A 13010-nucleotide genomic window follows, 5' to 3' on the forward strand; every position below is an offset into this window, starting at 1 on the left:
CTGTTGGGAACACAGGCTCTGGGGTCAGGCAGGCCTAGGTCAAACTTCCTGCTCCCCATCTTCTTAGCTGTGTGACCTCGGATGAATTACTTAACCTCTCCGAACCACAGACCTCTCCTAAAGAGACACTAAAAATCAGGTCTACCTCTCGGTGTCATCAAATGAGTCAATGTAGATCCCAGAGCCTAGTACACAGTAAACACTCAATGCTATTAAAATCATTGTCAAAATAGTTAGCTGAATTTTGCTGTAAAGTGGAGGGAGGAAGAGATCATTGCACCAAACTGGAAGGATTAGAAAGGTGTTTCGTGAGAGTATCATTAAAACAAACAACCAAAAAGGTACAGCCCCTGAAAGGTATCTGAGAGTCAGTCCTGCTGCTTTAACAGTGGAGGGACAGACACACAGGCAAGAGTCGGACAGGGAGCGCCCCTTCTCTTCCCCTTAATGTTCATGTCCTAAAAGAAACCCCTGAGATACGTAACTGAGACTCTCAACCGGTCAGGGATCCCCCTAAGTCCCAGGTCCCAGGGCCTGGAACCAACAAGACCCCTGAGGGTCTCCCTGCAAGGACAGGCTAGACCAGAGGTGCTGAGGTCCCCGGCCTGGCTCCTCCTGTCCCCGGCTGCTCCCAGCCGTCCACAGGGCGCCCTTTCCCCCACCTCTGCGGGCCCCCTTTCCATTACCTCCCTGAAGACCCACATCAAGTGATTGCACAACGCCTCGGCGGCCTCGCCAGAGGGTCAGCTTTGAATAGCCACCTGCTCCTGGAGGTGAGGCCCAGCCAGAGTGTGTTCAAAGGTGCTCAGGTTTGCAGGGGCTGAGGGGGACCGCTCACAGGCTGAGGCAGCTGTGCCCCTTCTCGCTTCCCCTGGCCCAAAAAGAGGTGCCCTCAGCTGTGACATAGCCAGAGCTGACACATCCACCGTGAGTCTGGGGCACTGGCCAGGGCTGTGCCCGGGGCCGTGTGTCACCCAGCGGTCCCCAGGAGTCCAGGCTGGCCTCGACACTGAGACGCCATCCTGCTGAAATGCCCTCTGCACTCCGTCTTACACACACCGCCCCCCGTTTCTTCCCCTCTGGGCGTGATGATCTAGAAAAAGACCCCAACACTTGAAAAAGTCCTCCCTGAAAGAACTGGAAAGAGATGCACAATCTCACAATGGCCAGCTTCCCTTCCCCAAGCAAGGCCCTGTTGTTGGCTTGAGGTGGAGCCCCCCACCCCCACCCCACCCTCCCCCTCCCCCACCCCACGCCTCCCCAACTCTCACCCCCTCCCCCACCCCCGCCCCCACCGGTCCAGTCCAAGGTGTCAGATTTGGCTCAGGTCTCCTCAAGGTGCTGCGTGCCCCCGTGGGGCTCTAAACAGACTCATGACCATTGAAAGAACCCAGGCCAGGTGAGGAAGACAGGGCTCATCCTTCAAAGAGGATGTCCCCGGGGGAGGTCTGTGGCCAGGCCCGTGGGGATGGCCATTCTGTGTGGGGAGAGGCTGGGACAAGATGTCACAGGCCCCAGGGGCTCAGGACTCATGCCCCTACCCCAATCTCTGCTACATGCAGGACGGAAGTTTTTCCCAGTTAGTGGGCAGGAGCCCCATCTCCCAAGCCGAGTCTGGTCACTTGGGTGGAGGGAGCCCCTCACTCTCTTCCATTGTCTCTGAGCGTCTGGAGGGAAAGAGAAGGAAGGATGGAGACTGGAAAGTCCAGAGAAAAGGGGGCCTAGGTGGGAGTGTGGCTGGGGCCTGCCTGCTCCCTGTCCCGCTCCTCCCATGATGGGCACCCAGCGTCGGCTGGTTCAGGGCCCCTGCCCTGCCCCATGGCCGGCTGTCCTGCTGAGCTGTGAGGCGGCTGATTCCACCTCTCCAAGGCCAGCAGCCCAGCCCAGCGCGGTCGTCTTATCCCAGCAGGTGTTTGCAGAGCGTCTCAATGGGACAAACTCTATGCTAGGCCCCGGGCCAGAGACCACCAAGACCAGGTCCCTGACCTTGGCCAGCTCCCCCAGAGTCAGCTGGCAAAGGAGCAAGGATGGGAAGGAACAGAGTGGGCATAGACGGGTCTGTGGCTGGGCGCCTGGCCTGGACCTCACGTGACAGGAGGGCAGGGAGATCACCAACAAAGGGGGCGGGGGGGTGGAGATGCTGAGAGAGGGTGCATTCGGCCCAGACGGCTCTCCTGCTCTTGTCTTGGGTAGAAGGGGCCCTGTCTCCACCCGAGTTGCCACCCAGAAACATCATCCCGTTACCTTCGGGGCCATGCGAGGCTAAGGAGGCCCCTGCTTCCATGGAGAACCCTCGAGCGGCCGAGGTCAGCCGGCCGAGCCTCTCGGAGACGTTGTTCCAGCGACTGCAGACCATGGACACCAGTGGGTGAGTCTCCACCTGGCGGGCCCCACGATATCCAGGCAGCTCACCTTGTGCTTCCCTTCACCCCAGGACAGTGTGTCATGGAGCCCACTGGCCTCCCGATGGTGTGTCTCTAGTTCTCAGGGTGGCTCTGACCGAATGGGCACTGAATGGCCCTGCCCAGAGGCTCCGTGTCCACCAGGCCCCAGGGCAGGAGCTAATTCTGGAATGATGGATGATTCTCTGCTGCAAATGTCATGGGCCTGCTCCAGACTCAGGGGCCTAGGCTGTAATTCCCTGGCTGGGGCCTCCCATGAACTCACATGACATCTATTCCCATCCCAAACACCTCTCCCTGATTCAGATGGCCCCAGCAGAGGAGATGCCTGCACTGCAGACTGGACATGCTCTGGGCCTCGTGCAAAGGCGGCCACCATCCTTGTCACCAGGAGATAGGCCAGAGCAACAGTCCATGGGTGATGTGAACTGTGAGGTCTGCACAGCGTACCACTCCTTTCTTTGTGGTGGAAAGTGTTAGTCGTTCAGTCGTATCCGACTCTTTGCAACCCCATGGACTGTAGCCCACCAGGCTCCTCTGTCCATGGGATTCTCCAGGCAAGAGTACTGGAGTGGGTTGCCATGCCCTCCTCCAGGGGATCTTCCTGACCCAGAGATCAAATCCAGGTCTCCTGCATTGCAGGCAGATTCTCTACCATCTGAGCCACCAGGGACGCCTGTGTGGTGGAAGGTGTGAGATGCAGTCCTTTTCCCTGTTTGTTTCACTTGCCCTGACCCAGGGTTCTCAGGATCTGGTCCCATGGGTGGCACCAGACTGGTCCATGTCAGTGAGGTCCCGCAGCTCCTTTGCCCCCTTAGCAGGCTGCATGATGCGAGGTGGCAGTATTGCCTGGGAGGGTGTTGGCTATTTTGCCAATCAGAGGCCCTGACTTTAGCACAGGTCAAGGGATGGCTTCCACAGGGAAGATGCTCCATGAGGGGAACTGTGTCCCCAGCACCCAGCATGTCACCGGCTTCGAGTCAGAACTCCTAGATCTGTGTTCAGTGAATGAATTAGCACATAGTCATTTCCACGTGTTAATCATTTCAAAACATTTTTTTGTTTCTTTATGAGAAAAAGGCCCCCAAAGAATATCCTATTGGCAGGGCTCATGCAACAACATCTCCAAGTTGAAAGCGTCATTTATGACACCCAGGGCTGCTCCCCTGCCATCGGATTTGGCAAAATACAAAGGAAAGGCCTGAAGGAACACAAAAACTGCCGGTTGCTAAGATACCTGGTGTTTTCCTATTTCCACCTTGACATATCCTCTAGTTCTTCTCCAGGCTTACCAGACTATATTCTCTGCACCCTCCTGGAATTCCTCGTTCTGTTTACCAAGAAGCTAAATATGCTTTAAATATGTTGATTCATTATCATGATCATCCTGATACATGTGTCTGCATAACAAATACTTATTAAGAGTCCATGCAGGGCCCATTGTTTTTAGTTTCCTTGCGGCTCTATGTCTTGGAGGGTTTAGGTGCCAAATGCAGTGCAGTCCCTGAGGAAATAGACAAAGATGCTCAATAGTGGCCCTGCTGCCCAGCTCCTCCCAACTCTCCCACGTGTTCTCTTGGCTCTATCTCCTTATCAGTCCCTCCTCTCTAGGGACACGTCTTCTTAAGGGACTCAGGGCCCTGTGAGGCTGGACGAGGTGTTCAGCCAAGCCTCCACGCGGCTCCTAAGATGGGGTGGTGGGGGCAGCTGAGGACTAGTGAGCCCAGGAGGTGGCCCTCTTTGATATGTTGTTGTTGTTCAGTTGCTAAGTCATGTTCGATTCTTTTGTGACCCCTGTAGGCTGTAGACCGTCAGGCTCCTCTGTCCTTGGGATTTCCCAGGCAAAGATACTGGAGTGGGTTGCCATTTCCTTCTCCAGGGGATCTTCCCGGACCAGGGATCGATCTCATGTCTCCTGCATTGCAGGCAGATTCTTTACCACTGAACCAGCTGGGAAGCCCTCTTTGGTGTGACTTATCAGCTAACAGACAGCCCTGAAACTTGCCTAAAACTTCTGCTTAGAGATGGGCGTGTGCAGGCGAAACACACAAGAGAGACCATGGTGCCTGCCCTCAGTTCTCTTCTGGGCACGAAAAACTAAGATTCTGCCTTGTGTTTGCAAGTTAATCTATGTTGCTTGTGAAATACCTTTGTACACCGAGGACTGCCTTTATATTATTCTTAATTATAAGACAAACTGCACAGTCTTTTGTGCAAGCTAATTAGATCTAATCAGTTAGATCATAGTTAATACAAGACTACTGAGTAAAATCAACTTGCTCTGATAAACAGAGTCTACATCTTTATGTCAACACTTTTTGACAACAAACATTTTTAACAGACATAACTTCCTAAAGCAAATACTGATGATCTCAAAGTTACAAGTCAACAGGCATGAAAACTGTTAAAAGTACGTATCTTAATGCTATAGGAGAGATTTGTCCTTTTTAGTAAACCAGACTGAGGCAGAAACTGGATCAAGATCCAGAATGAGTATACATTAAACTTAAATATTATGAAAACCGGTATATGAATAGTTACTAACTTAAGCTAAATAAGTCAAAATGGCTAATCCATGTCTTTTCAACCTTAAGAGCAACAACCTTTCATTCTTTCCAGGATCCTACAGAGAAAAGCTGCGATCTCTAGTTTCACCTTGATTGCATGTCAAGGCTGGAGCACAGCTATTTAAGGCTTGTACGAATTTTTTCACACATGTAAATCAACATCCTCAAGCCTCCCTGCCCGGGTTCTTTGTTTGTGGAATAGGAATAATAGTAATATCTGCCTCATAACATTGATTTAAGGATTAAAGGAGAAAATGAGGGACTTCCCTGGTGCTCCAGTGGCTAAGACTATGTGCTACCATTGCAGAGGGCCCAGGTTCGATCCCTGGTCAGGGAACTAGATCCCACATACTACAACTAAGAGCCCACATGCCAAAAGTAAAGATCCCGAGTGCTGCAACTAAGGCCTGGCATAGCCAGATAAATATATAAATATTCTTTTTAAAAAAGGAAAATGAACATAAAATGGTAAGCAGAGTGACTAGTAAGGTATGTTCAGGACATACTCGCTCTGATTACAATGTTCATTATTATAGGAACAAAAATTCAATTTTTTAAAATTAGCCAGAAAAAACCAGTGCTGGGGGATAGAATGTAGAAGTATGATCAGCCTCAGGGGTGGCCCTGGTGCGATGAGGCCTGGGCTCTGCCTCTGCTGGGCTGTCCTGTGCAAGGACAGGTCCTGACTCAGGCCCATGTGCTTCATCCAGAAGCTGAAAGGGACTGGACCAGACTGGGAGCAGGGGTTGGAGCTGTGAAGGCCCAGCACCTAGGCTGTCACTACCATACCCCCAGCCCCATCACTCATCACTGAGACTTCCCCTCAGAGCCTCAGATGACCGGGAACCTCCTTGACATGGAGCTCCAGGTGGCCTTTGGCCGTGAACTTGGAAGTTGGTCTGTGAGCTGGAGCTATTTGCCTTCTCTAGACTAGAGCATCCCTCAGCCCTTAGATTCTGTCTTTAGGAATAGATGAAGCAGGAAAGCAAGTCCTCTGTACATTTTCAGAGCTCTTCTGTCTCCTTGTCAAAGGATAAAGATTCCTATCCCCAGCCAGTAGAGTATGGCTCCCTTCCACGTTACGTACCAGAAAAGCCTTTATGGGTGGGTTAAGAGGGAGTCTGCCTTTTGGGCCCTTTGTGCTGGTCTGACCTGTTCTCCATGCCTTCAGTGAGACCCAGGGAGCCTGTCCAGGTGCAGGAAACGTTCTCCTGGAGGCTGGTGTCTCAGCTGCAGGCTCTGAGAATACAGATTTCTTCTTCTACCTGTTACTGTTAGTGTCTATGGATAAAGGAACCAAATAAACATGTTGTCATTTCTACTTTTTTCCCCTCAGGATTCCAGAAGAGCATCTGAAAGCCATCCAAGATTATTTAAGCACTCAGCTCTCCCTGGACTCTGATTTTGTGAAGTCGGGCTCCAGCAGTCTCCCTCACCTGAAGAAACTGACCACACTCCTCTGCAAGGAGCTCTATGGGTAATGGCTGCCCAGTGGGGGTGGGAGGGGGGCGGACAGCGGACCAGGAATCAGCTCATTAGGGTGATCCCTGCACTTGGCCCAGCTGTCACTTAGGATAATTGAGCAGTCAGTAGGACTTAGAAATCTGTGGTTGCTGGAGGTTTTGTTTTCATGGTATTTGAACTTGGTGGTGGCTGCGTTTAAAAAAAAAAAAAAGAGAAAGAAAGTTAATTTGAGGCCAGTTGCCATGGGAAGGGGTGGGCGGAAGTACACTGCCAGCCCTTCCACACTTGCTCAGGATGCGGTGGTTAAGGCTTTCACTGCTTCTTGTCCTTCTTGCTGCAGCCAGCACATTTGATAAGCACATAAGGTCACCAAGGGGAGATAAATTAAAGTCAGCCCTTTACTGTGTGGGTAGGGATGGCCCGAGATTGCAGTGGTGGCAGGTTTTTAAAATGAGCCGATTCACCAAAATGCCAGTGTTCTGCGAGTGAATTCACTGAAGGACGGATTGGTAAAAATTCCAATTCCTTTCCGTGTTTTAATTTCATTACCATTAAAATTAACAGTGAAGGACAGGGAAGCCTGGCATGCTGCCGTCCGTGGGGGTCACAAAGAGTCAGACACAAATTAGGAACTGAACAACAAAAACAAAAATATTTTGATTATTAGAAACAAAATTAAGACTGACATGCTATCTGAAGAATTGACAAAAATATCTTTAAATGCTTGAAAAAATTGACAATCACATTTTAAAGCATCTGAAAGAAATTACAAAGACCCAAAACAATCCCATGGCAAATGAAAGGTCAGCATTTTGGTTGGAAAAATAGCATTTCATGGGGGTGAGGTTTTATCAGCCTCTACTTTGTGTTTTATTACATAAACATCAGTTTCAAAATTCTTTTGTCAATTTCTCTGGTGCCCTATCTATCTTCACTTAGTTGATATGCAAAAAAGAGTCTTTCATCATCAGTAATCAAATTGAACCTTCCTTTTAAAGGCTCTTAAAAGCACAATCAGTACATTTGGTAAATTCAGCAAATAATTTCTTTGACAAATCGAGCACTCATCAAATTGCCCAGTCAGGTTTCATTTCAATGAATTGGCTTGCAACTAATGCAGTTTCAGCCTTTGAACCCAGAGCCATCATTTTTGTAGATTTCCAGGGAAAGCTATTTCTCCATATGATGCTGTTGTTATAAATCATTTACTACTAGGAAACACACACACACACGGCACTTCCTTTTTAAGAAGCACGATTTCATGATGGCTGGTAGCATGTTTGTATTTCTGCTCCAGTGGGGGTCCTGGCGTTTGCTGCTTCCTTGTCCTGGCGGAGCTGTACCTTTCCGTGTCTCCATAAGCTTCATGTAGCCACCCAGCAACTTTGCCCAACACTGCTGTGCTCCCTGGACTTTCCTAGAATCTAGGTCACCTCACCCCTGTGGTGCCAGCAGCTTCCTCAGCGCAGCTAGCTCTCTAGGTTTCCATGCCTTTATTTACTGGACGGTTATCTTTGAGTTAGAAGCAGAGACACTGTGATGTTCTAAATCCTGTACCTCCACTTGTTTGTCTTTGCTTCATAGGCAAAGTGATAGTCAGGCTTGGAGATGCAGTTAGGGATGGCATTTTAGAAAACCTGAGGAACCAGGTGGCACTGTGGTAAGAATCCACCTGCCAATGCAGGAGACACAAGAGGTGCGGGTTCAATCCCTGGTTGGAGAATATCCTCTGGAGGAAGAAATAGCAACCCATTCCAGTATCCTTGCCTGGGAAATCCCATGGACAGAGGAGCCTGGAGGGCTACAATCCATGGTGTCGCAAAAGAGTCAGACACGACTGAGCGATTAAACAACAACCTGTGTGCTATCTGGCAACACTGGCAGGAACCACATCACGCAGGCCTCCCAAGGCCAGGTGGAGATTTTCAGTATGGCGCTGAAATCTGAGTCAGGACTCTGGAGATTGGACCATAGGAGGCAGACCGAAAGCAGCAGACAGCTGGGAGCTGCCATGATGTGAGGCTGGCCCACAAGAAAAGAAGTCAGAGGAGACAGGGATTTGCTTTGCATTCTGCTGAGTCCTGGCTTTGAACAGTGCCTGGCATACAGGAACAGCTGATAGATATTAGTTAATTGACCCAATGGTTGGGAGAATGTGGGTACTGAGAGCTGGTGTGCCCTGGGCGGGTGTGGATTGGTGGAGCTGGCAGATGGATGTAGGGTCAGGGGAAGGCAAATCAAGGGTGATCCCTAGATTTTTGGTGCAAGAAGCTGAGTGGTGGGTGACGCCAGTTACTCAGATGGGGGACGTCAAGGAGGAAAAGGTTGAGGAGGATCATCTTTGTCTGATCTGCCACTGGCTTGAGGCGTTGTTAGACATCCTGTGGGCGGAGCCATCAATCAAGGATTTAGTTCTAGAAATTAGATCCCAGGAGACCTCAGGAGTAAGGGTATATACATCTGGGAGTCATCGGCATGTAGTGGGCACTTGAAGCTGGGAGACACGTGGGGTAGGTCCTCATAGCGGGGAGTGCACATGGAGGGGAAGAGGGCAGGGGTTGATGCTGAGAGGTGGGTGGAGGAGAAGGACCTGGCTGAGGATGAAGCCAAATGTAGCAGGTTTGTCCACTCAGACCAGCTGGCCCAACACAGACACCAGGGTGAGGATGGGAAAGTCACAGAGAACTAGGGAGTGAGAAGCAGTGCAAAGAGCCTCCCCCGCAAAAATGTCATTGCAATGTCATTGCCTGCAACTAAAAGAGCCTCAGCAGCACAAAGGCTCTAGGAAGATTTGTAACCCTAAGTTAGATCATCTGCAGAGAAAGAGAACAAAAAGTTAAGTCTCCAGAGTCTGGAAATACTTGATAACTCCTGAAATGAAGAAATAAGAAGAATTATAAGTAGGATTTCTTTTTTAATAAGTAGGATTTTAAAATAACAGTTCAAGGTATGGGAGAGGATGTTTTATTAATTAAGTAAGGATTTTAATAAAGAAACCAACCAAATAAACAAAAATACCTCATCATCATTATAACTGCTTCTTTGGAGGCCATAAAATAAACCCACAGTTTTCAAAGCAGATTTATAAAACAAATCACAAAACAGAGCAGTGTCAGGAAAGCGTGTATATATATATATATATATATATATATATATATATATATATATATATATAAAACAAGAGAGGACTAGATAAGCACCTGCAAAGAATGTGTGGTTAAAAAAACAATAGTCTTTGGAAATAGGGCATAGAGATTCATCTTATAACTGGTAGGGTGGGCTCTCCAAGAAGCAGGGAAAAAATGATGCTTATTTGATAACTAAACATATTTTTTTTTAAAAGTTTTCAGGCTCATAAAGGAGTTAAATCCAGATATTAAGAAGCCTTATAATGATCCAGTCACAGAACAACCAAACAGGAGTACTGAAACCTCTTTTTACAGTCTTCTAAGCCACAAGCAACGATGAATTCAGAAAGTAATTAATTATGAATAGCACCATTACTTTTCAAAATTACGATAGTTAATAGTATTCATACTCTTTGATGACATGATAAAAAGGCTGAAGCAGCATCTCCAAGAAGACTGCTGATTTCTCCTTGGGATTAACTTAACATAGATATCCTTCAAAAGCCTAAGGAGTCTGCCGATTTAAAAAAAGTGGTAAAAATGTACTAATCACATGCCTTCCCTTCAGAAAGTTTCCAAGAATTTTTTCCAGAAATGTTAGGGTGCTGGTGATCCTAAAAATAAGAACCCAGCAGCCTCCTGAGCAGCTGGATATGAATACACCCGAAGCAGAAGTGTCCGTTCTGCGTTCCCAGAACACAGAATGGTGATGAAAATAGAGATAACAAAACTAGCCACCACCATCTGGGTGCTTTTAGACCATCTCCTAAATCACAGTTGAATTAAGGAAGGCACTTGATGCAATGATAGCCTGCCTGGGATAGGTTTGGGAACCCAGAGAAATCAAGCCTCTGTATATCAGAACTCTAGGTGATGTAGCCAAAACACTACTTGGAGGAAAAGCCAAAGATGTAAATGCTCTGTTACAGAAAGGGGGCGGGGCCAGAATAATAAGTGAAACACACAAGCTTAATCCAGGCTCTCAGTCTCCTGAAGGCATCATGGGCCATACCCTGCCTGTGACATAGATACTGCCAGTCAAGCAAGGTACTGGAAACAGTCATCTGTCCAGTATTTGTGAATAAAGACTGGATGTGTGCCAACTATGAGCCAAGGCTTCCCAGGTAAAGAACTCACCTGCCAATGCCGGAGACATTGAGACGTGGATTCGATTCCTGGGTTGGTAAGACCCCCTGGAGGAGAGCATTGGCAGCCTGCTCCAGTATTCATGCTTGGAGAATCCCATGGACAGAGGAGCCTGGCGGGCTACAGTCGATAGGGTCGCAAAGAGTCAGATACGAGCGAATTGACACACGCTACCAAAAGCCAGATACTGTTCCAGGGGCTAGAGATATAGTAGTGAACCAAAGTCTTTAAGAAATCTCTGTTAAGTGAATGAATAGTAAAAACAGCTGGAAAGGAAAAGAGCAAGGGGGAAATAATTAAAAACAAAAATAAATTAGGGAAAAAGTCAAGGAAATTTTTAAAATTAGAAATGTAGGAGATTTAATAATTTGCATTAAAGATTTACAAGCCATAAAGAATACAATTACATAGCTGCAAATCTTCAAATTATAATTAAATATAATAAATATTTAATGTGAAATATGAAACATAAAAATTACTGTGCATGCCCTACTTTGAACTTTGAACAAGGAATAATATAACCATAATTTATAAATTATTCAGGAATGACAAAAATCACCTAATTCAATATTCAAGAAAGGTACAATTCCAATCCAGAAACCTAATCAAGATAATAGCCTAAAATAATAAACTATATCTGGTTTCATTTATTAATATAAGTATATAATATTTCAGTAATATTCTAGCAAATATAATTTAGTGGTATGAAAAATGTAGGTTTTATCTAAGAAATCATTCCAAAAGCATGTCAACATAAAACACTGTAATTTAGCAGTAGGTTAAAAATAAAGAAATCATTTGCATAGATGTCCTAATAGACCTGATAAAAGTAATTTCTAATTTTTAAAAATAATATTTTAAAAAGGAATAGAAGGATACCTCCTTAATAATGCAATATGTGTCAAATGTAAAGCCAATTACACTTGACAGTCAAACAGTAAAATCCTTCCATTAAACATTTAACAAAAGAAAAAGAAATTGCATGAGAAATTTTTGCTAAAGCCAAAAAAAGCAAAAATTGGAATAGGAAAATTAAGAAAACAACAAAGGATCAGAATATTCCTTCTGAGACTGCAGATCTGGATTGAGAGATGTTGGATGTTCCAGCTGGAAACTGAATGGAAATCTTGGGGAAATTGACCATCTATCTGAGACCAAGTGGGCTTCCCTGGTAGCTCAGCTGGTAAAGAATCAGCCTGCAATGCAGGAGACCCTGGTTCAATTCCTGGGTTGGGAAGATCCGCTAGAGAAGGGAAAGGCTACCCACTCCAGTATTCTGGCCTGGAGAATTCCATGGACTGTATAACCCTTTACTCCTCGTTTTCCCTTGAGCTGGTGACCTAAAGCTGAGACAAGCTTCCCAGGGACGCTGCTGATGGGAACTTCCTTGGACAAATCCTTTCTGTATCATAAGACCAGTGCTCAAGTCTTTCAACTCAAGTCCCAATGTGTCATTGGTCATTCTAATCCTAACCAACACCTCCAGGCATGACTGAAAGCCAGAATTCTCAAAATTTTACCCAAGTTGGAAATATAGAGAATAACAGCATCATTCTTAGAAAATTCTAAAGATTCAGTTTGTGTATATGTACTTGTGCTTTTAAAATGTCATTTTAAAAAAGGAGAACAGTGAGGGGGATCTATTTGATGTCATAACATGTTCCGAATTAGTGCTTTAGAATTTTTTTGGCTTAGAATTCTTTAATGAAGTATTAGTGTTATAGCCACACGTTACAGGAAACAAACTCACTCAGAAGGACAATGCAGATAATGGAGTGCAGTTTATTACACAGGCGGGCCCAAGGCAGAGTCTCCTCTTAGCCAAGGACCCCGACCAGCATTTGTGAAAATCTTTTATACCCCATGTGTACGTGTCCAAACCCACCACCCCAAATTCCTTGAGACTTACAAAGGAAGGGTAAATACAATCCCAATAACCCCATCATTCATGTGTTATGTGTTCAAACAGTTAATAATCAATAAGCCCGTGGTTACGTTTCAACCAGTTAATAACCGATAAGCCTGTGGTTACATTCCGATAGATACTGTCCGGAGGCAGGGGTGATTAGTGTCTGTTTTCTCTTAGGTGATGAGTAACCTGGATATGATCTTCAAGATTCCCCTGTCCAGAGGGGGTCTTATCCTTCTGTTGTAGCTTCCATAGGAACTAAGCCCAGAGTTCAGAGTCCATTGGAGAGGTGGCCGAGCATGACCAGCATGAACAGGCCTAAGGTGGAGTCCAGGCCCTATGAATTCCTTCTTCATTCCGCCCCCCTTGATGCTCTTAGCTCATATTATGAGCA

At 46.7% G+C, this 13010-nt stretch overlaps 1 protein-coding gene across 1 annotated transcript in view; it reads left to right on the forward strand.

Annotated features, from left to right (window-relative positions):
* INPP5D (inositol polyphosphate-5-phosphatase D) overlaps window positions 1-13010 on the forward strand; it is a 153735-nt gene that overhangs the window by 55348 nt on the left and 85377 nt on the right. Inside the window, exons 4-5 of the mRNA XM_061122482.1 lie at window positions 2194-2368; window positions 6306-6446. Of these exons, the coding sequence (XP_060978465.1) occupies window positions 2194-2368; window positions 6306-6446 (316 nt within the window). The remainder of the gene's footprint in view (window positions 1-2193; window positions 2369-6305; window positions 6447-13010) is intronic.

Source organism: Dama dama, chromosome 20 (assembly GCF_033118175.1).
Source record: "Dama dama isolate Ldn47 chromosome 20, ASM3311817v1, whole genome shotgun sequence".
NCBI lineage: Eukaryota > Metazoa > Chordata > Mammalia > Artiodactyla > Cervidae > Dama > Dama dama.